Source organism: Rhinopithecus roxellana, chromosome 9 (genome assembly GCF_007565055.1).
Source record: "Rhinopithecus roxellana isolate Shanxi Qingling chromosome 9, ASM756505v1, whole genome shotgun sequence".
NCBI classification, from domain to species: domain Eukaryota; kingdom Metazoa; phylum Chordata; class Mammalia; order Primates; family Cercopithecidae; genus Rhinopithecus; species Rhinopithecus roxellana.
This window is the reverse complement of record NC_044557.1, coordinates 69537949-69561230: the sequence shown is the minus strand read 5'-3', so window position 1 is coordinate 69561230 and position 23282 is coordinate 69537949. Positions and strand designations below refer to the sequence as shown.

The window sequence follows — 23282 nt, the reverse complement described above, 5'->3', positions numbered from 1 at the left end:
AACTCCAGTTAAGTAGGGGAATCTCAAAATATGGCAGCAAATAATAAGTGCCACAATCAAGAAGAGCTCATTGTGTGAAAAACAGAGAAATGAAATGGTGACACACACACAATCTCTGGAGTCCAGGCTGCTTAATTTTGATTCCAGGATTATCTGCTGTGTGACTTCAGGCAAGTTCCTTAACATTCCTATACCTCAGTTTCCTGATTGGTCAAGATGAGAATAGTACCCTAAAGTTATTATTGGGAAATCATTGAGAATTTGTTCGCTTTTATATCTCTCATGCCTATAACAGTAACTGGCACACAGTAAACTCTTAATACATAGTAGATACCAGAGATGTGAACAAAAAAGAGAATGCTAAAAAGATCACAGAAGAGGAAGCATTTTCAAAAAATAGAATTTTACAACCTCAAGATTAATCTTAGATAGTTGTTTGTTTTATTATCATTTCAAAAGAATAACCCTCTGAAAAATAAATGCTTTAGGACCTCTGATTTACTAAGTTTACTTTTAAGCCCTTTTATTTGAATGATTTCAGATTTCTGAAAATAGCTATCAGTGAGCCTAACCGGATGACATATCCTGAATCCTACAGATTTAATATTAAAAGCCCAAAGGAAATCAGGAGAATTATTAATTTCAGGTAATTTTAAACCATGGTTGAAATATTTCATGCATTTTTTTAACAGTTAAATATAATGCCATCTTCATTTTACTGTATTTGAATATCTGGCATTTAAAGTTGTTTTTTTTTTTTTATTTTACCATGCTTACTTTAAAAGTAAAGAATGAGTCAAGTCCAGAGGGCCGAATTGACTAACAATCTCTTTTAATTTTAAAATGTGCTAAAATATTCCACTATATATTAATCATGAATTATTGACATGAAATATTAGCCTTAAGCTATATGAGTTCCTAAAATAATTTATTTCCATTTTCTAGGCTGTAAAGCTATTTTATAAGAAATTAATTTTGCCACATAATGGTAATTATGGTTTTTTTATAAATGAATAATTTGAGCTTTTCAAAAATGTCTACTTGTTCTTGATAATCAAAATTTTTTTCTAGTGTCCACACCAACATGTCAAAGATATCAAAAAATTGCATTATATGTAGAGTGCTTTTTAAAATCTCATATTTATTTTAAAATTTAATATAGAATACAAAAATAATTGCTACATTTAATAACTTAAAAAAGTTAAAGTATTTTTTCACAACACATGAGCATTTTTTTTCTCTTCAGAATAATAAGTGCTTCATTTTGTATGCATAACCATAAGAAAACTCTTGCTTTTACTTGCTTTATACTGCTCAAAGCAAGGTAAAAGTACTTCCTCCATTACTTTCAATGCATTCTCATACTGAACACAAATACTTATCAATGATGTTGACACCTTTCATTTTACCCAAATTTCTTAAAAGCCTATTGCTGAGTGTCCAATGCAAGCCCTCGACTCACTCCTAACCCCATTTCACCCTCTATATGATGCTGGGTGGGCCATGCTCCCTGTGCCGGCGATGCTGGAATGTTTTTTCCTCTCCTCTCACTTTCCACCTGTTGGATGTTTCCATGTTTATTAAGGCAAGTGGCCTTAACTGTTCTTCCAGAGCCAAGGAGACGCCTCCTTCTCTGGGTTTCCTATGTGTTCTTCTGTGTTCTTTCCTCGTTTGTCAGCTTGGGGTATATTCCCCAATTTTGCCTCAAGTAAAGCCTCTTTGTTTTGAGACCTTCTTTATTCTCCCTAAATTCTCCAGGATTTGGAAAAGACAGCAAATCCATCAGGCGACTGGAGTCCCAGCTTTGCTTGCTATGTTTTGGTGTCACTATTGAAAACCTTTCCTGCACAAGAAAATTGATTTGCCTTCTCCACTGAAGTGATACCCAAACAGCTTCTGCTCCTATACAACCTTAGGCTGCAGGGTTCCACTCACTTAATCAACACTCACATCTCAGCTCAGTCATTCTTTCCCAGAGCAGGACCCCAGGGAATGCTATCTGGTCCCAGAGGGTTCTAGATTCAGGAACAAGGGGTGAGGGAAGCAGCCCTCTCCCTCTTAAACCCAAAGGCCCTAATGTTGAGTCCTAGCTTTATCTGCCTTCCAGAAATCTTCCCTTGGTGTCCTATTCCTGCCAGCAGACTTTGGTTACAGCCACGATAATCCACTCCACTATGGACTGAACTGTGTTCCCCCAAAACTCATATGTTGAGGCCCTAATCCCCAATGTTATTCTCTTTGAAGGTATAGCCTTTAAGGAGGCAATTACAGTTAAATGAGATCATAAGGAGAGGACCCTAAGCCAACAGGAATGCTATCCCTGTAAGAGGAACACACACCAGGAGTCCTCACATACACAGAAAAAGTGAGGCGAGGACGCAGCAAGAAGACAGTCATCTGGAAGCTAGGAAGAGAGGTGTTACTAGAAACAAAGCCTACTGATACCCTGATTTTGGACTTCCAGCCTCCAAAATCATGAGGAAATAAACTGTTGTTGTTTAATCCACCCAGTCTGTGGTATTATATTATGGCAGCCTGAGCAGACCAATACATACCCCAAATTGGGGGAAAAGTAGTGGAGTTTGGTTGACTACCACAGAGAGAGCCCCTAGGGTACATATTCAAATCAGTCTCTTACCTCCTTCCAGGGTTCTGAGATTTCCTAGACAGGGATTATTTATCACAAAGTCACAAAGCACCCTCCCCACCCACCACACACACACCCAGTTTGGAAGGTTCTGGTTCCTATTTGCCTTATATTTGCATAACTAACAAGAATTACTGAGCTGGGGCAACATGGTGAAACCCCATCTCTGCAAAAATAAAAACAAAACAAAACAAAACAAAAAACTAGCTGGGCATGATTGTGTACACCTGTAGTCCCAGCTCTCTGGGAGGCTGAGGTGGGAGAATAGCTTGAGCCCAAGAGGTCAAGACTATAGTGAGCCGTGGTTGCACCACTGCACTATAGCCTCAGTGAAGGAGTGAGACTCTGTCTCAGAGAAAGAAAAAAAGAAGAGTCATTCAAGTGACTTCTTTAATAATAAGAAAACGGTTTGTAGAATATTTTTCATGCCCAGTTATAGCATTAGAATTGGTGAGAATAATTTCTTTAAAGGTTTTTTTCTTTATCACCCTATTAAGAAACTGTTGCTTTAATCATATTACTATAATTATTGTTTAATGGCAAGGGGACCCGATGTCCCCCTTATTCAACTTTTAGAATAAAAAAAAAAAATATGTTCTCTACTAAGGAATATGATAACGTTCTGGAAAACATCTAACTAAAAAAACAGAATTGAAAGAGCAAAGACTCTGAAGATGGAAAATGCTTTCTTCCTTTTTTTCTTTTCTTTTGGCTTGCTTTTCTTTTAATTGCTTTTATAGAGAAAATATAACTAAAAGTAACATCAAATGAAATAATGCATTGCTTATTAAAAATACATACTGAAAACATGCACTGTCAATTTCAGATACTTGATCATTTTTATATTATTTGGCATACAGCCTACTTAATTCTGTTAAGTGGCAACATGTCTCCATCCCTGATAGAATATATTTGTCTATTTGTTGTTTTCACTTTAGTTTATATTATTAACACAATGTTAAAAAATGTAACAATCTGCATTGATTAATATGGAAAAGGTAATGGGGGGAAAACAAATGAATTTTTTAAATTTTCATTTCATCAGTAAGTTTGTGACTGTCTTTACATGGAGTGTAACATTCATTTCAACTGATCTCTGCCATGAAAACAAAAAAGAATCTTTGATTCTTTGTGTATTTACCCAAAGATAAAGGAATGGTTAAGATGAAATATGTTCTTTTCTTTGCTTCCTTGTATGTGACCTTGTATTAAATTTTTAACAATTTGAAAACATGCAACACTTTGCAATTTTCTTTTAACTACAGCTAATATACAGTCCATGGGAATTCTGTCAAAAAGACTCTGCTGTAGGCAAGAAGTTCAGAGGACATCCCTTGAGGCTTCCTTTCTTATTCCCTTCAAACTCTCCAGAAACCTCCAACAGCCAAGAGCCAAGTCAGCCTTACTTCCGAACACCAGGTAAGACCAGTAAGGCCACCAGAGGCCCTGGTTAGATTTCTTTGCTAATCTTTTACCAAACCCTTTTATTGTTGCCTTTATATAGTTGGTAGATGTAACACATCTTCAATAGGCAGCCTCATGTCTAAATCTGGAGTCCCTTCTCTGCCTGCAGGAAACTGTATTTTCCCTTATCTTTCAGAGAGTCTGTCCTTTCCTCAGGTATGAGAGTGACAGGAAGGACAGTGCCTTCCAGGTAGCAGGTCTAGCTGGGAAGTGAAGGCTTCTCTGCAGGCAAAATGAAAGCATGTTTACCACACATGCTATGGAATTAGACTTGGCAAAAAACAAGCAAACAAACATTTTCTATCTATGAGTAACAACTTAAAGTGGGTCCAATGTGAATTTATCACTCCCTTGGGATCGCTTGACGAGATCATTATTGCCTCATCAGCATCATTTCTTACCACCAGCATCACACTGCCCACTGTCAATGCCTCTATCACTGTACCTGCAGCCATGTGTTTTAATTATCTCATCATTTGTCTGTCTTCTCCTTTGTACTAAGATCTTTTTAAGGCAGACTAAGCCATCACTTGATCCTTGGAACCTACTGCATAGTTCTTCTTCAACAAATGTTTGAACTAATTAAATTAATTAATTCAGTGTAGGTCTACAAAGGTGCAGGGGAAGAAGTACAAAACCTAGAAAGCATATGTAAGTCATATTTATGAGTGAATAAGTTGCAAGCTCCAAGTATCAATCTTAGAAACAAGTGCATGAGTTTATTATAAAGACAAAGATATAATAATGCCCAAGGTCCAAATGTGCTACTGAGGTAAAAACAAGAACAAAAATACAATAACAACATACTGGCTGTTATCTGTTTGGCTACTGAAAAAGAAAGCATACCTCTAACATATCAAATGCATAGTACAAATGTATATTATATAATGTATTGTTAGCAAATGTAACATATCAAACACATTAAAAGTGATAAACCTCACAAAAATCATAAGCTATTTGATAAACCAAAGTTATTGAGAGACAAAGGTAGAAATGATGAAATTTAAAAGAAATAATGCGGCCAGGTGCAGTGGCTCACGTCTGTAATCCTAGCACTTTGGGAGGCCAAGGCGGGTGGATCACTGTCCTGACTAACACTGTGAAACCCCGTCACAGATAAAAATACAAAAAATTAGCCAGGCATGGTGGTGCGAGCCTGTAGTCCCAGCTACTCAGGAGGCTGAGGCAGGAGAATCGCTTGAACCCAGGAGGCAGAGGTTGCAGTGAGCCGAGATCGTGCCACTGCACTCCAGCCTGGGCAACAGAGTAAGACTACATCTCAAAACAAACAAACAAGAAAAGAAATAATACTATGGAAAACCTGAAGATATTGTAGGAGCAGAAAATAAAAACTAAAACAATTTAATAAAGTTAATGGATAGTAGATTCAGAGTAGTTTAACACAGGCATACAAATTTCTCTGGAAGCATACTCCTAAATTCAGAAGTTTAGAAAATTCTTAGGCAAAAATAAGAGGTAAATGATAATGAATAATTTTATTCAATTACCAGAGAGTTTTAAAGAAATCTAAGTACTTTATATATTAATTTACCAAGAAAATTTATTTTGTATATTTATTTGACAATAAATATTTTACATGTTTATTTATCAATGATGGTTGTTTACTACAGCTGATTCCATGTGCTTATTTTTCCCTCTCATCTGAACCTACCACAGTCTGGTTTCTGCCACCAAAGCTCCATGAAATAGTTCCAGTTAAAATCACTAATATCTGGATGTCACTAAATTTGAGGACATTTTTAACTCTCCATCTTGGTCTCTCAGCACCATTTAAGCCAGGCATAGCCCCTTCCTTCTTTAAAAAAAAAACAAAATACATTTTCCTGGTTTTCCCCATCTTCTCTGGCCATTGCTTATCAGTCTTCTTCAATGACTCTTCTTCCTCTATCCTTCCCCTAAAGATAGGGAATTTCTGTCTCCTATCTCTAGGGAATAGAGGTTTGTTTTGCAGCCCTCTGGTTTATATTTCTATACTAGGCAATTTCGTCTTCTCCCAAGAATTCCACTGCCATGAGTACATTGCTAACTCTCCAATTTATATCTCTACCCCAGACCTTTCTTCCAGGCTCCTGGCTATATTACCAATGTTCTACTCAACAGCTCCATTTGGATAGCTCAAGTAAATAAAAAACATGCCATATTAAAAATCCAACTCATCATCTTACTCCATGAACATGCCTTTCCTTCAGTCTTCCTTACCTCAGTAAATGGTGTCAAAATATTCTACATCGAGAAAGCCAATATAATGACACTAACAAATATATAAAGCGCTCTCTACAAGCCACTGTGACCTCTTGATAAGGTCAGTGAATTTTTACTTCCTTCTGTCCACTCTCTACATAGTCATCAGTGTCCTTTCTTTTTTATTCTTAATGCAAATATGAGCATGTGACTTCTCTGCATTTTATGTCTTCAGGATGGCTTTGAGTTTAAATCCAACAATAGTATTACAGACTATAAGGCACTGAAGAATCTGAACCCTGCTTCATCTTACACCACTCTCTTGGTTGGCGTTCTTAGCTCCAACCACAATGGCCTTGAATTCACGTTCCTTCTCATGACAAGGGTTTTGAAAATGCTGCATATTCTGCCCAGGTTATTCTAATCACAGTTTTTGCTCAAACCCCCTTCCCATGCTCTGTCCAACTAATAATGCCTTTTTCTCTTTCAGATCTTAATTTAAATAAATACTTTACACCCCTTTTACCTAGATTGAGGTCTTTAAATACTGGTTTGAGTATCTCTTATCTGAAATGCTTGGAACTAGAAATATTTTGGATTCTACATTTTTTAAAATTTTTTGGGGCCGGGCGCGGTGGCTCAAGCCTGTAATCCCAGCACTTTGGGAGGCCGAGACGGGTGGATCACGAGGTCAGGAGATCGAGGCCATCCTGGCTAACACCGTGAAACCCCGTCTCTACTAAAAAATACAAAAAAAAAACTAGACGGGCGAGGTGGCGGGCGCCTGTAGTACCAGCTACTCGGGAGCCTGAGGCAGGAGAATGGCGTAAACCCGGGAGGCGGAGCTTGCAGTGAGCTGAGATCCGGCCACTGCACTCCAGCCCAGGCCACAGAGCGAGACTCCGTCTCAAAAAAAAAAAAAAAAAAAAAAAAAAAATTTTGGAATATTTGCATTACTTGTTGAGCATCCCAAATCAGAAAATCAAAATTCCAAAATGCTTCAATGAGCATTTCCTTTGAATAGCATGTACTCAGCATTTTGGATTTTGAATTTTCAGATTTGAGATGCTCATCTTGTATCAAATCCCAGGAACAGTAACCCATGATCCTTGGAGAAACAGCTCACCCCAGGTTTAGAACAGAAAACTAACAAGATGAACCTCTGACATTTTATCATGCCAGGAGTAAAATGGGCTATCAAAGTCTATTATGTTCATGTCAAAAGGTCTCAGAAACCACCCTGAGGTCTTAGTCACCTTTGGAGGGTGAAGGCACCAATTCACTAGTCCACAAATTTGTAAATAATGAGAATGATGCATTTGTCCTCCCCTTTCTTTATGAACAGTATTTAAGGAAAACCAAATAGGGGAAGGGAAGATTTTCATAAGATAACAATTTTAGATAATAATTTTAGCTAATAAATTCGCACAAACAATGACAAAATGTGAAAACCAGCATTTTGCAAATCCTATAGATACAATGGAACCTGGCAATAATTATTAGGGAAAAGCTGATCAGAAACTTGACAAACGTCGGATCAGGCTGAAAACACCTAAACCACCTGATACACTGTACTATCACTACAACTGTAACTGGAGCGACAGTACATGTGAGCATTCCCACCACACAGTACATGTACTGGTAGTGCACCGGAGCATGCAGTTGGGCACCCAGTCTTTATGTGCCTGCTGATATAAAGCAGTAAAAAGCACCAGTGTGTATGCAGTATTGATGCCCACCATATCAAACCTGAATTTACTCAAGGATCTAGATTAACAACCAATTTACAAGAAATGTGGGCTATCGAAGAACATGCTACACAACACCACCAGGATGCAATCTACCCAGTTTAGAACATGAAAAGTACTGCAGGAGAAATTTCATTTCCACAAATAAGTGTGTGTATGGGGGGTGGGGGGTAAGTGTAGGGGGAGAGAGACTGTTATCCATTCGAAAAGACTTATCATATAAACCAATATGTGGATCTTTGTTGAATCCTGATTCCAATGAACCAACCATAGACATTTTTTGAGATAAGTAGGGAAGTTTGAAAATGAATTGAACTTTAGATAATATTAAGAATATTTTTATGTGTTATATTGATATTTTATGTGTTATATTGATATTTGTTTAAAGCAAAAGTCATCATTTATTAGAGAGACTATCAAAGAACCTATGAGTGAAATGACATGATTTCTGAAACTCGCTTTAAAATACTCTAGACACTTTGGGAGGCTGAGGCCAGGAGTTCGAGTCTAGCCTGGCCAACATGGTGAAGTCTCATCTCTAATAAAAACTAAAAAAACTTACCTGGGTGTGGTGTCGTACTAGGGAGGCTGAGGCAGGAGAATCACTTGAATCCAGGAGACGGAGGCTGCAGTGAGCTGAGATGGTGCCACTGCACTCCAGCCTGGGTGACAGGGCAAGACCCCATCTCAAAAAGAAAAACAAAACAAAACAAAACTCTAGAAAAAAAAATTTAGAAGGAAGTGATGAAACCAGATTAGCTAAAAGTTGATAACTTTTGAAGTTGGGCAATGGGTACATGGGAATTCATTGTACTCTTCCCTCTTCTTTGATGCATGTTTAAAACTTTGCATATTAAAATATAAAAAATAAAAATAAAAACAAATTAAGTTAAAAATGATTGGTCCTCCCAGGAATCATTACTGAATCTCTTTCCACCAGACTGGGCTAGCCCCACCACTGATAATATAGTTTTATGATATCATTTAAATTACTTCAAGAGAACAGCTATCACATATGCAATAAGCATTCAAGAATCATTATTAAAACAATTTTCAATTTCTGGTAGAACATACACTCTCTGAAGTTGAGATCACTCTGGTTAATGTGCCGTCATATATCCTAGGGCCTAACACTGAGTGTTGCATATAGTTGATACTAAATATGTATCTGAAAACATAAACTTGCCCTAACTAGTTTATCTGTGTCCTCAGTCAATATTATCCTTCTAGTAATTTAGTTCCAAATTTGTGGTACGTCAATATCAAATTGTATATATTTTACTTTTCATGATTTTAAACTACTTCCAATGCATATCATTGTGTTGATCTTTACTTATATTTTAAGCCCACTTAAGTTCTTTTTAAAACCAGACAAAATGAAAACAAAATAGGTTTACTTCTTTCTTTCAGCTTTCCAGATATGAGAGTCAATTTACTCTCACATATATTTTCAGAGCACAATACTGGTACAAGGAAATCAATGCCAATAATCCCTGGTCCAACGTACATATTTAATGCATAATTTTGGGTTTCGTTTGTTTGTTTCATTGTTGTTGTTTGAGACAGGGTCTCATTCTGTTATTCAGGCTGGAGTGCAGTAGCAGGATCACAGCTCACTACAGCCTCAAATTCCTAGGTTCAAGCAATCCTCTTGCCTCAGCCTCCCAAGTAGCTTGGACCACAGGTGCCAATCACCACGTCTGGCTATTGTTTTTTTAATTTTTTTGTAGAAATGAGGGTTACACCATGTTGCCCAGGTTGGTCTCAAACTTCTGGGCTCAAGAGATCCTCCCACCGAGACCTCCCAAAGCACTGGGATTACAGACATGAGACACTGTGCCTGGACAGTGCATACATTTTAATAATAGAGATTATAAAAGGAATGGCAAAGATATTTCTTACATACCAATTCCTACTGACGGGTAGTGTCTTTCTAAAGTGCCCTGTTGAGATGCATTCTAAGCTGAATTATGGTTCAATGGGAAAGAACACAGTAAAACCCTGTTAGTGAACACAACTGGGGTGGGTAGTGGTTATTTAATCAAAATAGCCAAACCATAGAAATATTTTTAAAATAGCGTTATAAACATCATATTTTACTTTATAATACATAAAAGCATCAAACTTTTTATACAGAGTCTAGACATTTTATATAGACCAACCGATTTGTGTTTCACTTGTATAAACAGCATTCACATTCTTCATGTATGATTTCTAGTTTGTTTCATTAGAATGGAGGATGTAAAAGCTTTTGCAAAGCTATTTAAGTGAAGTTTCTTTAATATTTTGTAAGATTTTTCTCGCAAATTATTCAGTTTTTTTGACCATACCTACATTTTTTAGTGATTTTCCTTTATCCAGTTTTTTGAAGGTTTCAACATAGTTTTCATAGAAATAATATATTTTGTGTGAACATATTTCATTGGTTTAGACAATATTTAAAATAAAGTAAAAATTATAGTAAAAAGTATGCCTAGGAAGCATACAAGTGACTGCCCACATCGTTTCTTTCTAACTCCTGGCTCCTGTATCAGTTTGCTGAGTGGCTGAAATAACAGGAATTCATTGTTTCACAGTTCTGGAGGTTAGAAGTCCAAGATCAAGGTGTCAACAGGATTGGTTCCCTCTGAGGGCTGTGAGGAAGTATCTGTTCCATGCCTCTCTCCTCTAGCTTCTGGTGGTTTACTGGCAAACTTTAGCTTTCCTTGGCATGTAGAAGTATCATGGGGATCTCTGCCTTTATCTCCACAAGGCATTCTCCTGTGTTGTCTCCCAGAGAAGACCAGTTATATTCGATCAAGGGTCCACCCTACTTTACTACGACCTCCCGATTTCCAAAGAATACCACATTCTGGGGTACTGAAGGTTAGAATTTGAACATATAAATTTGGTGGTATAGAACTGAAACCAAAACTGCTTCAATCAGTAAGTTTTAGAGAGGGATAGAAATTGTAGTTTAGTTGAGGGAGCTTCTACTGCAAATAGTGAATTGTCATACATTTTGGGGACCATAAGATAATCATAAAATTTGGCACTGTATTCATTTTCCAGTACTATGTCTCATGAAAAGGTCACTGCAATGAAAGGTCCAAAGAAAATTTATCTCAAATTCATTATCTTTAACTTGAATTTCTCAGTTTAACTTATGTAAACAAATTAGATGTTTGCAAACTCTAAGACAAGCCACTATCTAAATATACTTAGTTCCCATTCTTATACAGCTGAAGAAGTAAAATCATCATAATAGTAATAATAAATTGGTATACTTCATAAAGTTGTTTATGAATCAAAGATATTAGCTGCCTTTCCAAACAGTGATCCAACCTACTTTTTTTTTTTTCTTTTCTTTTTGGTTGTGTTTATGTCTGTCCTAATTCTGTATGACAGTGCAAATTGGAGTAGGGTATAAAAGAGAACTTTTTTACCGTGTTCATGTGGCATTCTGTTCTAGAAAGAGTCAGGCTTTCATCTTTTAATCCGATATCCACTTAACGACACTACAGAAGGTTTATTTTTTACCCCCTCTTGTTTCATCAAGGGCTCAAAAGTCTGTACCAGCTTTTGACACTTTGCTATAATATTTTCCTGACCCCCCATACACACACATGTGAGCACACACACACATACACACACACTCCTCTCTGCCTCATTTTCATATGGACACAAAGCATTGAGATAAAATGATGGTTCATTATAGTGGTACAGAGCTCTTATCTTCATCCGGCAAGAGTCATTTCCTTCCAAAGATTGAAATGCAAATGTGAAAATTAATGATAACTGCATTATCTGATAGCAGAGATAATACCAATTCACTGTCAGAGTAATACACAGTCATTCTAGGATTTCCTCCGCTTCTCACAATATTCTTCTTACTGTCAGACTATATCTATGGTTAACTATGTTTCATAGGTTTTTGTTAATTTACTTCAAATGGCATTTCCCAGATCTTATATCTACCACATTTTCCCAATCAAAAAGGAAACGAAATCAGAACTGTAATCTTCAAGCCCTTCTTTGGACTAGTAAAGAGGAGGAAAAAGCTGTATCATTAAGCGTGTGCTTCTATCTCATAGTGGTCTTCTGGCTACAGTTTCACTTTATGCAAAAGTGATCATCTTACTAGTTTAATTTAAAGTACAAAGCAGAACTTGCCTGATCATCTGTTTATATCCATCATGTTAAACAGCAACTGTATAAAGCAACTTATTTACAGATACCTTGACCAATTTTTAGTCAAGAGGCAACAAGTAGACAGGTCTGATTTTGCCCTAGACATTTATTTTTGAAAATTTATTTACATTAAAAATTATTGAATTGAATCATGTTTTAAGTCAGATTGAATAGAACATACTTAACATAATCCTACAATGACTTTTACATTGCAAAATCATTTTGCCAAATTAACTCACTGCGCTAATGTTTAACAAGGACTTATTACATGTAAGGCATTGTAATGGCGACACAGGTACAATTGCTGAAGTGATAGTAAAAGTAATATTAAGAGTAATTAATTGAGCACTTACGAAGCTTTGAGCTCCATGCTTCAGATGTTAAATCTCAATAATGAGGTAGTTATTATTATTAGCCCTATTTTACAAACAAGGAAACTGAGGCCTTGGAGTGTTAATAGCTTGCTCAACGTCACAAAATTGATAAGTGGCAGAGCCAAGATATAAACAGAGGGAATGTTTTTGGTCTTCTCCATTCATGACATTACCCCAAAATAATTTACCTTTGATGCATACTCTGACTTATTAGTGTAAAAGCAAGTTTTAATATTTGAAAATGTATAATTCAAAAAAAGATTACAAATTTTATTCTATTAATTCACAAATCATCAATATAGTGTTTGATTTTCTACTTCATTTTTATTGAAATGACCCAAAGTTTAATATATAAATGTTAAAATCTATTTAAATAGAGGTATATACTTATCCTGAAAAGTTTGTGTCAAAGAATCTCAATACCTGCTCAAAATGTTATACCTGCGTATGTCTGCATTAAGACATGTTATGGCGGGGGGGTACATGTACTTATTTGTATATTTAAGTAGCATGATATTTTCCTTTATTAGAGCTCCTGAAAGTTTCAATTATAGCTGCTGTAAGCCTGATGGTAAGACCAAGATTTCATTCAATATTGTACCAGACAAATCAGATTTTCACTATTCCCAAGTGAAGTAACCATGTTTTAATCAGGTAATTCAGAGATTTAGCACACTGAAAGTTGATGTAAGTAAGATGTGACTTTTAAGGTGCTTGTTTCATAAAGGTAGATGACAGATTTATAAAAGATTTACCTCAGTTTTCTTTCCCTAGTCTCCTAAATACGAGTACATAAAACAGACTTCGGTCATGGAATGTGGTTCTTAAGATCGCTAGGGATGTAAACACTATTTTCAAAATAAGGTCAACATTCCAACCATTGGTCTGTCTGAAAGGATGGAGTGAAAACTGTTTAACAAAGTTCAGTCCTAGGGTAAGGGAAGACCACTCACATATTTAGCAAGTCCTATTCTCTCCCAAGTTCTGTGCTGGACACTTTGTAAATATCATCTCTTTCAAATTTCATCCTCATCACAGCATTTCAAGCTATTATTATTTCCATTTTAAAGATAAGGAAACTGAAGCTTGGCCTGAACTTCTGAACTTGACATGCCAGAATCTAAAATCTGTACACTTCATTCTGTAGTTTAAACCATACTCTACTCTCCAGTCTATGAGATGCTTCATTATTGCATCAGTGACTCAAATATGGTACATGAATAATTAAAGAAGCCTACAGGAGGGAAATGATATCCAAAAAATGAGAATACGGACAGCATCATGTTACACCTTCAAATTTTCCCAAGTACTCCAAACAATTATAAATGCAAGATAAATATTTATTGAACACTTAGACGTATAAGAATATTGGCAAATGAAGAACTTGTGATAGTGATAAAACATAAAATTTGTGAGGAAAAGAAAAGAAAAGATGTTTACTTAAAAGAAGACAGATGTTATAAATAAAATATGGGCAAATACAGATGAAAAACCAGAATAGTGAAAAGTAAATGTTCTGTGAATTAGATTCCAAGCAAAGAAGTGTCCCAGTAAAATTTTATAAGCAAGAAAGAACAATTACATTAAAAAACAGATGTGAGAGATACTGAAATAATGAGATGATGACTTTTATATTGGCCTGAACCTTACTAGCTTAGTGTGTGTCTAGCTTTTCATTCAAACTATGAAAGATTCATAGGAACTTGAAGTATACTTAAATAGGAATCAGAAACATTTAAACATGAAAGAATTCCACGACAGAAATGTTTACATGTAAGATAATTTTCTTAAAGATTGTTTAGGTTACACTTAATCATAACAGCTAACAAAGGTGTGAGCAATAGTGATAACAAAACATATCTTTTAGTTGAATAACATAAGAAAAAAGTACTTTCCACTGTGGAATCTGCATTTGATAAAATGGAACACTTCAGACGGGAGTTGATTCATTATTTAATTCAGCCACCAAGAAAGGTTGTGGAGTCATCATCAATTAAGCTCTTAAAAAAATATATAAATCCTGATCCATCTTAAATGACGTCAGATCTATGCCTCAAATTCCTTAGATAATTTCCTCGTCCTTTGATTCTGTTCTCTTTTTAGAGAAAACCATCTCTCTTAGGGTGACTGTCAGAACTGAGGTGGAGAACCTTAAAATTAGAAGACCTTGAAATCCAAATCTGTTTCAGTACCTCATATCTTAATCAATAATTTGTGGCTCAACTCAGTATAACAAAACTTTTCTCTTCATTTCATCAGATGTACTACTGGGCATTAGAAACTCTAAGAAGAATTTTAAAAAGTTCTACTTCAAGACTCAACAACTGCAAAGCCACAATAGTAAATCACTGGCATTTTATGTATATGATCTGATTTAATTCTCTAAGAGTTGTTAAAATTATTTTCTATTTTTTACAAATGAGGATATAGGCAAAGAGAGAACAATTTTTTTTTTTGCCAAAATTCCAAATTTTTTGCCAAAAATCTCCCAGCTAGTGAGTATTAAATCTAGAATTGAACCTAAACCCATGGAATCTAAAGCCTATTTTTTTTTAATTTTTAATTTTTGTGGGCATATAGTAGGTGTATATATTCATGGGGCATATGAGATATTTTAAGACAGGAAAACAATGTGTAATAATCATATCAGGGTAAATGGGGTAACCATCAGTAAAGCCCATTTTCCAATATGTTTGGAAACTATCACTAAAAGTTGCACAATTTTCTCTCCTGACTACAGTTGGAAAATGCCAATACTGTTTCATTAATAACAAAACTTGCAGTAGTAACATCGAAGTAATTGCTGTTTATGCAATAGCGAAAACACAAAATACCCCGTACTTTCTCCCAAATCTCCTGATTAAAGGAAATTAATGAATACTCTACCTTGAAAAGTAAATAAATGGATATTATTTTGTTATGAATCAACTTCAATTCAGGGAGTTTCATAATAGTAAAACCCTTTTTTTGGCTAAATATATATGGAGAAAAAATTGTTACTCACTTTATAATAGACAAAGAAGCAATTTTTTTGTAGGCATACCTGCTTAGAGACATGTATTTTCTCTTCAAAGTTTTGTCATAACCACGTGCCCAGAAAAGAGTATAAAGTTTTTTTGTACCAATATCAAATAAATAAAAACATTAAATTAAATACATTAAATAAATTTAAATGAAAATGGAAAATTCTTTACTTTAAATGACAACATAATTCCTCACTTTGTTCACTTTCTCTCTCCCTCTTTTCTTAGCCACAAATACAACTTTATTTGTTGAAAAGCTTCCTGAATAAGGTAGCACTGGGTGTACAGCATGTGTTTGCCATTTTATCCCCTAAATTTGCTTACTTACTCCCAAGTCACTGGAAAAGCTATGGGCCCCAGACATAAACAAAGATAAAAGCCTACTCCCCACAAATTTTCCCTATTGTAAGAGTAAGCCAGAATGTACCTGTCTGCAAGCAGGCATATCTAAAAGACCATCTAAATTAATTTTAAATGTAAAAACGCTTCTAAATTAACATATACATACTTAATTCTATGAATAAAGAACTATGGCCAGGCACAGTGGCTCACGCCTGTAGTCCCATCACTGTGGTAGGCCAAGGCGGGCTAATCATGAGGTCAGGAGATCAAGACCATCCTGGCTAACATGGTGAAACCCCATCTCTACTAAAAATATAAAAAAATATCTGGGCATGGTGGCACACGCCTGTAGTCCCAGCTACTTGGGAGGCTGAGGCAGGAGAATCGCTTGAACCTGGGAGGTGGAGGTTGCGGTGAGCCAAGATCATGCCACTGCACTCCAGCCTGGGTGACAGAGTGAGATTCTGTCTAAAAAAAAAAAAAAAGAACTGTAAGAGGCTGGGCACAGTGGCTCATGCTTGTAATTCCCTTGGGAGGCTGAGTTGGGCAGATCATTTGAGCTCAGGAGTTTGAGACTAGCTTGGGCCACATGGTGAGACCAAGTATCTACAAAAAATATAAAAATTAGCTAGTTGTGGTGGTGCATGCCTGAAGTCCCAGCTACTTGCAGGGCTGAGGTGGGAGGATCACTTGAGGCTGGGAGGTGGAAGCTGCAGTGAGCCGAGATCATGCCACTGCACCCCAGACTGGGCAACAGAGTGAGACCCTGTCTCAAAAATAATAATAATAATAATAACTATAAGATCTAATATAAGATATAAAAGTTCACTCACTGTTTTTAAGTTAAAGGTAACCTCCATGACAAAATCAAGATGTTCTAAAAATCTTTTTTCCCACTTTTTTTTTTTTTTTTAAATCAAGGGAATCCTTCCCCACATTGAGAAGAAGCATTATGACATAAGGTGAAAATGCCAGAAGGCTATATTTTCCTTTAAACTCTTAAAATGTGGTAATTTAAAAATAATACATTTTTGATCTAAAATCTTGTATAGCATTATGTTATAGAATACAGAATACAAACATTTGTGTGTATGATGAATAACATTAGAAATGACATCATAATAATCAGATATACTCTATCTTCATTTTTGTTTGCATTATATTTTCCAGCTGCTGGTTTCAGAAAATTACTGCTGGAGTTCCTCTCTTCTTCACGTACAGCAGAGAGCAATTTGCAAAGTCATGCAAGGGTGAAAATGTGATTGAAATATAGGGATCTTTCTTAATGAAAAATGTTACTGCTTTGGAAATTATGGCTAAAACTATTTCAGAACTCACTTATATTCTTAAACCTGATGATATAACAGTCTCCATTTATAAATATACTATCAATTGTAAATTACTTGGCACCAAATGTAAAGACTTTTTTCTGCAGAGTTCTTTTGACTGTTACATATTTACATATATTTATATTTGTGTGGTGGAGTATTTTGATCAGTTTTTGTTTTTCTTTAAATGATTAAATGTTAAGATCTTTAAAATCAAATGTAATTTTACTCATCAAAATGAAAATGTTACTCAAACCTTAGATCAAAAGGGGGCATCTTTTGATATTTTCTAAACTTCTAAATATGTATTGCGGTTCAACCTATGACTTAAAACATGACTAAACTGAAAATGATCGCTCTTTGAAGTACTATTGTTTCTTGTTTCTAAGTTTTAATACTGTGCCCAATTTAAATCTGGATGTAGCTTAAAAATCCTTTGTTCAAAGCAGCAAGTAGAATTGACTAATTTTACATGAAGATGAAAGAAAAAAATGACGGAAACTTCAAGCAGTGGTAGCACTTTGGTTTTTACGGTTTATGTAACAAAAATCTAAAAAGTATTTTTAAAATAATAATCTATATTTAAACTCCCTTATAATAACCAGCACACACAAAAACATTTTTTGCAAGCTAACTAATGTTCAGGAAAAAAAGAAAAATATGTATTTCTAACAGTAGTAAAGATGGTTGAATTTTACATATTCTCTCCTACCTGGGCCATCCCAGTCGTCTGTCTCAACTCCAGATTGCCCCGGTTTCTCTGACTGTGTGTCCCCATCTGATTCTGCTGTCTCCTGGATTCCTTCATCATCACCTGGAAAACACCAACACAAGGATAGAAAGAAAATGAGCAAAGCCCTCTCTTCCACATTCACATCCTCACTTAGGGCTGTCCTTATCATATATCTAATTACAGGTTTGCTATACATATTGTCATTATACTAATAAACGTTCATGATTATTTTGATATCTATTGTGGTTTCACAATAAAGAAAATCAGTATTTGTTATCCATAAATGAATGAAGTTAAGTACTATAAGCAATAAAAAACATTTCCATGTAAAATTTCCTTTGGAGTTCTTAATATATATCAGAAGAAAATGAAATTGCAGTTTATATTTTTTTGTAATACTTTCGATACAGAAAATCTTAACTCATTTATTTCCAAATTGTAACTTTTCTAAAGATAAGATGCAGATAAATAAATATCGTAGAATAAGACATATCTACGGTTTTGGTTGAATTTAGATTACTTTGAAGAATATTTTTATTTTTCCCCAGCTTTATGCTTGCTAAGACTGGGTCTTATTTGTTTTAAAAATATAGTGTAAAAGGCCATAATTAAATGATTAGCCAGTGACTCAACTCCTCACAATAAAGGAAACTATAAAGCTATACTTTTGCTTGAATAAATACGCTAGTTTCTGTAATTGTATGCCATCATTTTCACACTAAAAAGGCAGTAACATTCTGAGCAAAAATAAAGTTATGGCAAAGGAGAAACCTTAAGGATACAACCATATTTTAAAAGTAAAAAGTCTAATTAATGAGTACCTTCATTTTAAGTGATAATGTAACAAAGTATGTGCTGCTTTTAAGGAAAAGTAATCCACTTTAACACAATGTATACTTTAAAATATTAACTAATATTTTGCCATAAATGGTAATAAAATAAAAACAAAATAAGAAAATATGAAGGCAGAAAAAAATAAATATTAAAATCACAACAACTATGCCTTGAATTTAATAATGCCAAGTTTTGTTTTGTTTTGTTTTTGTTTTTTTTTTGTTTGTTTGCTTTTGAGAAGGAGTCTCACTCGCTGTCACCCAGGCTTGCGTGCAGTGGTGCAATTTCAGCTCACTGCAACCTCCACCTCCCAGGTTTAAGTGATTCTCCTGCCTCAGCCTCCCGAGTAGCTGGGATTACAGGTACTCACCACCACACCTGGCTAATTTTTGTATTTTTAGTAGAGACAGGGTTTCACCATGTTGGCCAAGCTGATCTTGAACTCCTGACCTCAAGTGATCCACCTGCCTCAGCATCCCAAAGTGCTGGGATTACAGGTGTGAGCCACCGCACCCAGCCAATAATGCCAAAATTTTTAAATTAAATTGCTTGCCTATCTAGCTTTCTCTGAAGTATCCAATAACTATTTTCCATATAGGTGCCCAACTCTGTAATACTACTTAAATCTTCGTATGATTATACAAAAAAAAAAAAATACATTGAACTTCTAAAAACTTTCAAAGTAACTTAGAAAATACAGAATTTTCAGGAAATCATGATTATGATAAATGACACAATGTGATGTTAATATGAGTTTTGAAGTTAAAAATTCCATACATTTTATTTTCATTTCTATGTGTAGCTTCATAAAATAAATTTAAAAACTGGAATAAAGGTAAGGAGAAGGAATGTAGAAACCCAGGGTCAGGTCTGTTGAACTCAGTTTACTTAACAGAGTGCATGGATTCTGGTGGATATTAAAGAATAAAATACATAAACCACACCACTGAATCTCATGTCTGAAATTGAAAGATTTTTGAAAATTGAGTTATCGTTTCCTTTCAGAACTATCAGAATGAATACCAATGAAATTCCCTCCATAATATATTTATTGAGCATCTACTATGTTTAAGAAACTGTGGTAGGTGCAGTTTGATATTTACAGAAAAAGACAGTCCCTTTTTGAAAATATAAAAACAATTAAGGAGAGTAAGTTGACAAATGAAAATGCAAGGTAAGGTCCAAGTTTTTAAAACAATTTTTAAAAATGTTTTTAAAACAAATAAGATCAAGTCTTAGCAAGCATAAAGGCACAAAGGCTCAGGAACACAAAAGGGTTTATCATCTGTGCCCCTTTTTGCAGGTTACATAGACGCTAGCCCTGAACTAACCAAGTTCTCTTCTGCCTGACTGTACCTGCTCTGGCCCTTCTCTACTGAGACTCTTCCTGCTTCTCTCAATCCAGAAACCATGGGATGAAAGCCTGGTGAGCAGAAGGTTTATGGTGTCCATTTGGATTGGTCAGATCCCAGGCCTTATCAGTAGTCTTTGAATATCACCCCTGCATACATGTAAGTAGTGAACTAATGTCATGTAGTTAGCAGACTGGCATAACTAGTATCACAGTCTTAGTTTTGGTGGAGAACGCTAATGTCTCCTGGACATTATCTGCTTGCCCCTTCTTGCTGGCCCCAATCCATTCTCTTCCTTCTTGGCCCTGCTTTGTGACCCAGGGATCCTGAACTCTACTACAGACTCCAACACTGGAGCTCCCTTGGCCTCTGATTTCTGAGTTCAGCCACCAGAGGCACTGATAGCATAGCAGAGGATCAGGGGTAGGAGGGGAGAGAGATCAGGTATTCATCCCTTATTCCCTTCCTTCTTGATGGTCTTCAGTTGCTAACAGTGACTGTATCGCAGAATTAGAGCTCCTGTTCTATGGTGCCCTCCTGCTCCTGCATCACCATCTTCTCTCGTGTCTTTTGAGACCAGAAGTGCTAAGCTTCTGACTACGGTGAACCCTTAGATGCTTCCCAATCCTAGTTTGTTTCCCTAGTCCCGCCCACACCTTGTATACTATCCCTTCACCAAAATCCCTTTAGTTAAACCCAGTGACCACATCATCAGTTTCCTGATGGACTCTTATTAATACACTCCATTTCTTCCCAACTTCTTATGCTACTTTAATGATTTGGGGCCAGTCACCATGTATGCAATATTTTGGGTGATACTTTCTTTAAATTGACTCACTTTTTAATAACTTATTTCATAAATTTTAAAAAATATATATTTTAAAAACAAACAACATATATGAAAAACAAAAAGTTTATCATTACTACAAAGGGAAAATCAGTGTCACATGCCAAAAATAGGAAGTAATCACAAAAATAGATTCAACAAAAATAGCTACCATGTCTATTTAGACTCTGAGTTTCTATCTCATTGCTTTGTATTAGAAAGAGTAGCAAGTACCAGAGGAGTATTTAAGTGATAAATGGTAATATGAAATTGAGACATTATCACTGATATACAAAGAATATAAGAAACTTAACAACTTTTTACCATTGATTCAAGGCTATTTAATAAAATGTCAGTGTACCATCTTAATCTTCTTGAGTGCCACTAGGGATACCTGGCCCAATTTGGGGAAATGTTGACCTTTCCAACACTTAATTTTTCATGGAGGCTAGAATCCACACAATTATTAACCACTTAGATGAGTGACCTTTTGATTACATTTCCACAGACTGAATGGAGTTTCACTCTGGGAGCTAATTCAGGGATGTATACAAAAGGAGTCATTCTCCCCAATGATAAAGAATAGAGAATATACCCTACAGTTTTTAAATAGCATCCACCCCTTCCAAGCACTTTTCTCATTCCTTATGAGTCTTGAAACACAGGAATTTGAGCACCAGAGGGGACTTTGGAAATCATGTAGCCCAAATTAGATCAACTTACTATTCAGGAAATTGATGCACAGATAGGGTCAATAATTTATCCATGGCCTTACAGCTACCGTATCAGTTTCCGCATAAGGAACTTCCCCAAATCTCATGTTCCAGCAATAAGTGCTTCCCACACATCACAGGGGTGGCATACTGAAGCAGTTTTATGTAAATCTCCTTTCCCCAACAAGCAGGATAGTAGGGCTATGGCATCATAAAGGTCACCAAGAACAGCAGTTTGTACAAGTTTAGAAATTAAATTTGAGTCTCCTAATTGTTAGTCTGGCATTCTTTCCAAAACATCCTTTCTCTTTACATCTCTCCTCCAGTTGAGAACCGTGAACATCTGAATAATAATCCTAGAGCAATCCATTAACAAGCAACCATGAAGCCACACTGTTAAAAATTATATAGCCAAGGGCCCAGATCACAGAGAATAAAATCTAAGCAGAACCACTTAGAGAAGTTATTTTATATTCAGGTATTAACTGTATTGTCCTTAGATTCACACAAAGGAGTAAGCCTTCCTGCATCTTACTTTTACATTTGAGTTGTTGGAAACCTATGGTGCCATGCAAAATTCAACCAATCATGAACATTACTCACACATACTTTTGAAAATACAATGAGAAATATGAAAAAGAAAAAAAAACCAGTACTTTCTGTTGAGGACTATATAATCTAGTTGGGGAAATAGGCAATATGCATGAGAGCAGTAGCCACTGATAAAAACCTACAATTAAGATAGTTCATGAATAATTCCAAGTGGTAAGACATAAAGTATAGAAATTCAGAGATCAGAAGCATAGAAAGAGACTGACCATGAAGAAGTCATATAATGAGCCGGGCGCAGTGGCTCAAGCCTGTAATCCCAGCACTTTGGGAGGCCGAGATGGGCGGATCACGAGGTCAGGAGATCAAGACCATCCTGGCTAACACGGTGAAACCCCGTCTCGACTAAAAAATACAAAAAACTAGCCGAGCAAGGTGGTGGGTGCCTGTAGTCCCAGCTACTTGGGAGGCTGAGGCAGGAGAATGGCGTGAACCCGGGAGGCGGAGCTTGCAGTGAGCTGAGATCCGGCCACTGCACTCCAGCCTGGGCGACAGAGCGAGACTCCGTCTCAAAAAAAAAAAAAAAAAAAAAAAAAAAAGGAGTCATATAATGAATTCTGGAGTTCTACCCTCATGTTGACTGCAATGAGATGCACTGGAGGTATTTCAGTGGGGGGACTGATATGACTCTGTGATACAAATACAGTAACCAACCTATATTGACTAAGTTCCTATGAACACACCTTGTCAGACTTTGGGTCTTTTGAGTTCTCCCTTACTCATTCCGTAACAACACTAATGTCTCAAACATTCTCTCTCCCAATTTTTGTGAGACTATGGGTGAGTCTACCCCAACGTACTTTATTAGGCAAATTACATACTTTTGGAAGAAAAAACAATGAGAAAAAATAGAAAGGAGTATGTCTAGAAGAACACATTGCCGAGTTATCAAAGTTACCATAAAAATTAGAACTTAA

The 23282-nt window shown here is 35.9% G+C and overlaps 1 protein-coding gene across 3 annotated transcripts in view; it reads right to left on the bottom strand.

Annotated features, from left to right (window-relative positions):
- The window catches only part of ZFPM2 (zinc finger protein, FOG family member 2), a 488351-nt gene that overhangs the window by 350647 nt on the left and 114422 nt on the right, over positions 1 to 23282 (bottom strand). For all 3 annotated transcript variants that reach the window (XM_010376371.2, XM_030938120.1, XM_030938121.1), the window contains one exon: positions 18011 to 18112. In XM_010376371.2, coding sequence (XP_010374673.1) covers positions 18011 to 18112 — 102 coding nt within the window. The remainder of the gene's footprint in view (positions 1 to 18010; positions 18113 to 23282) is intronic.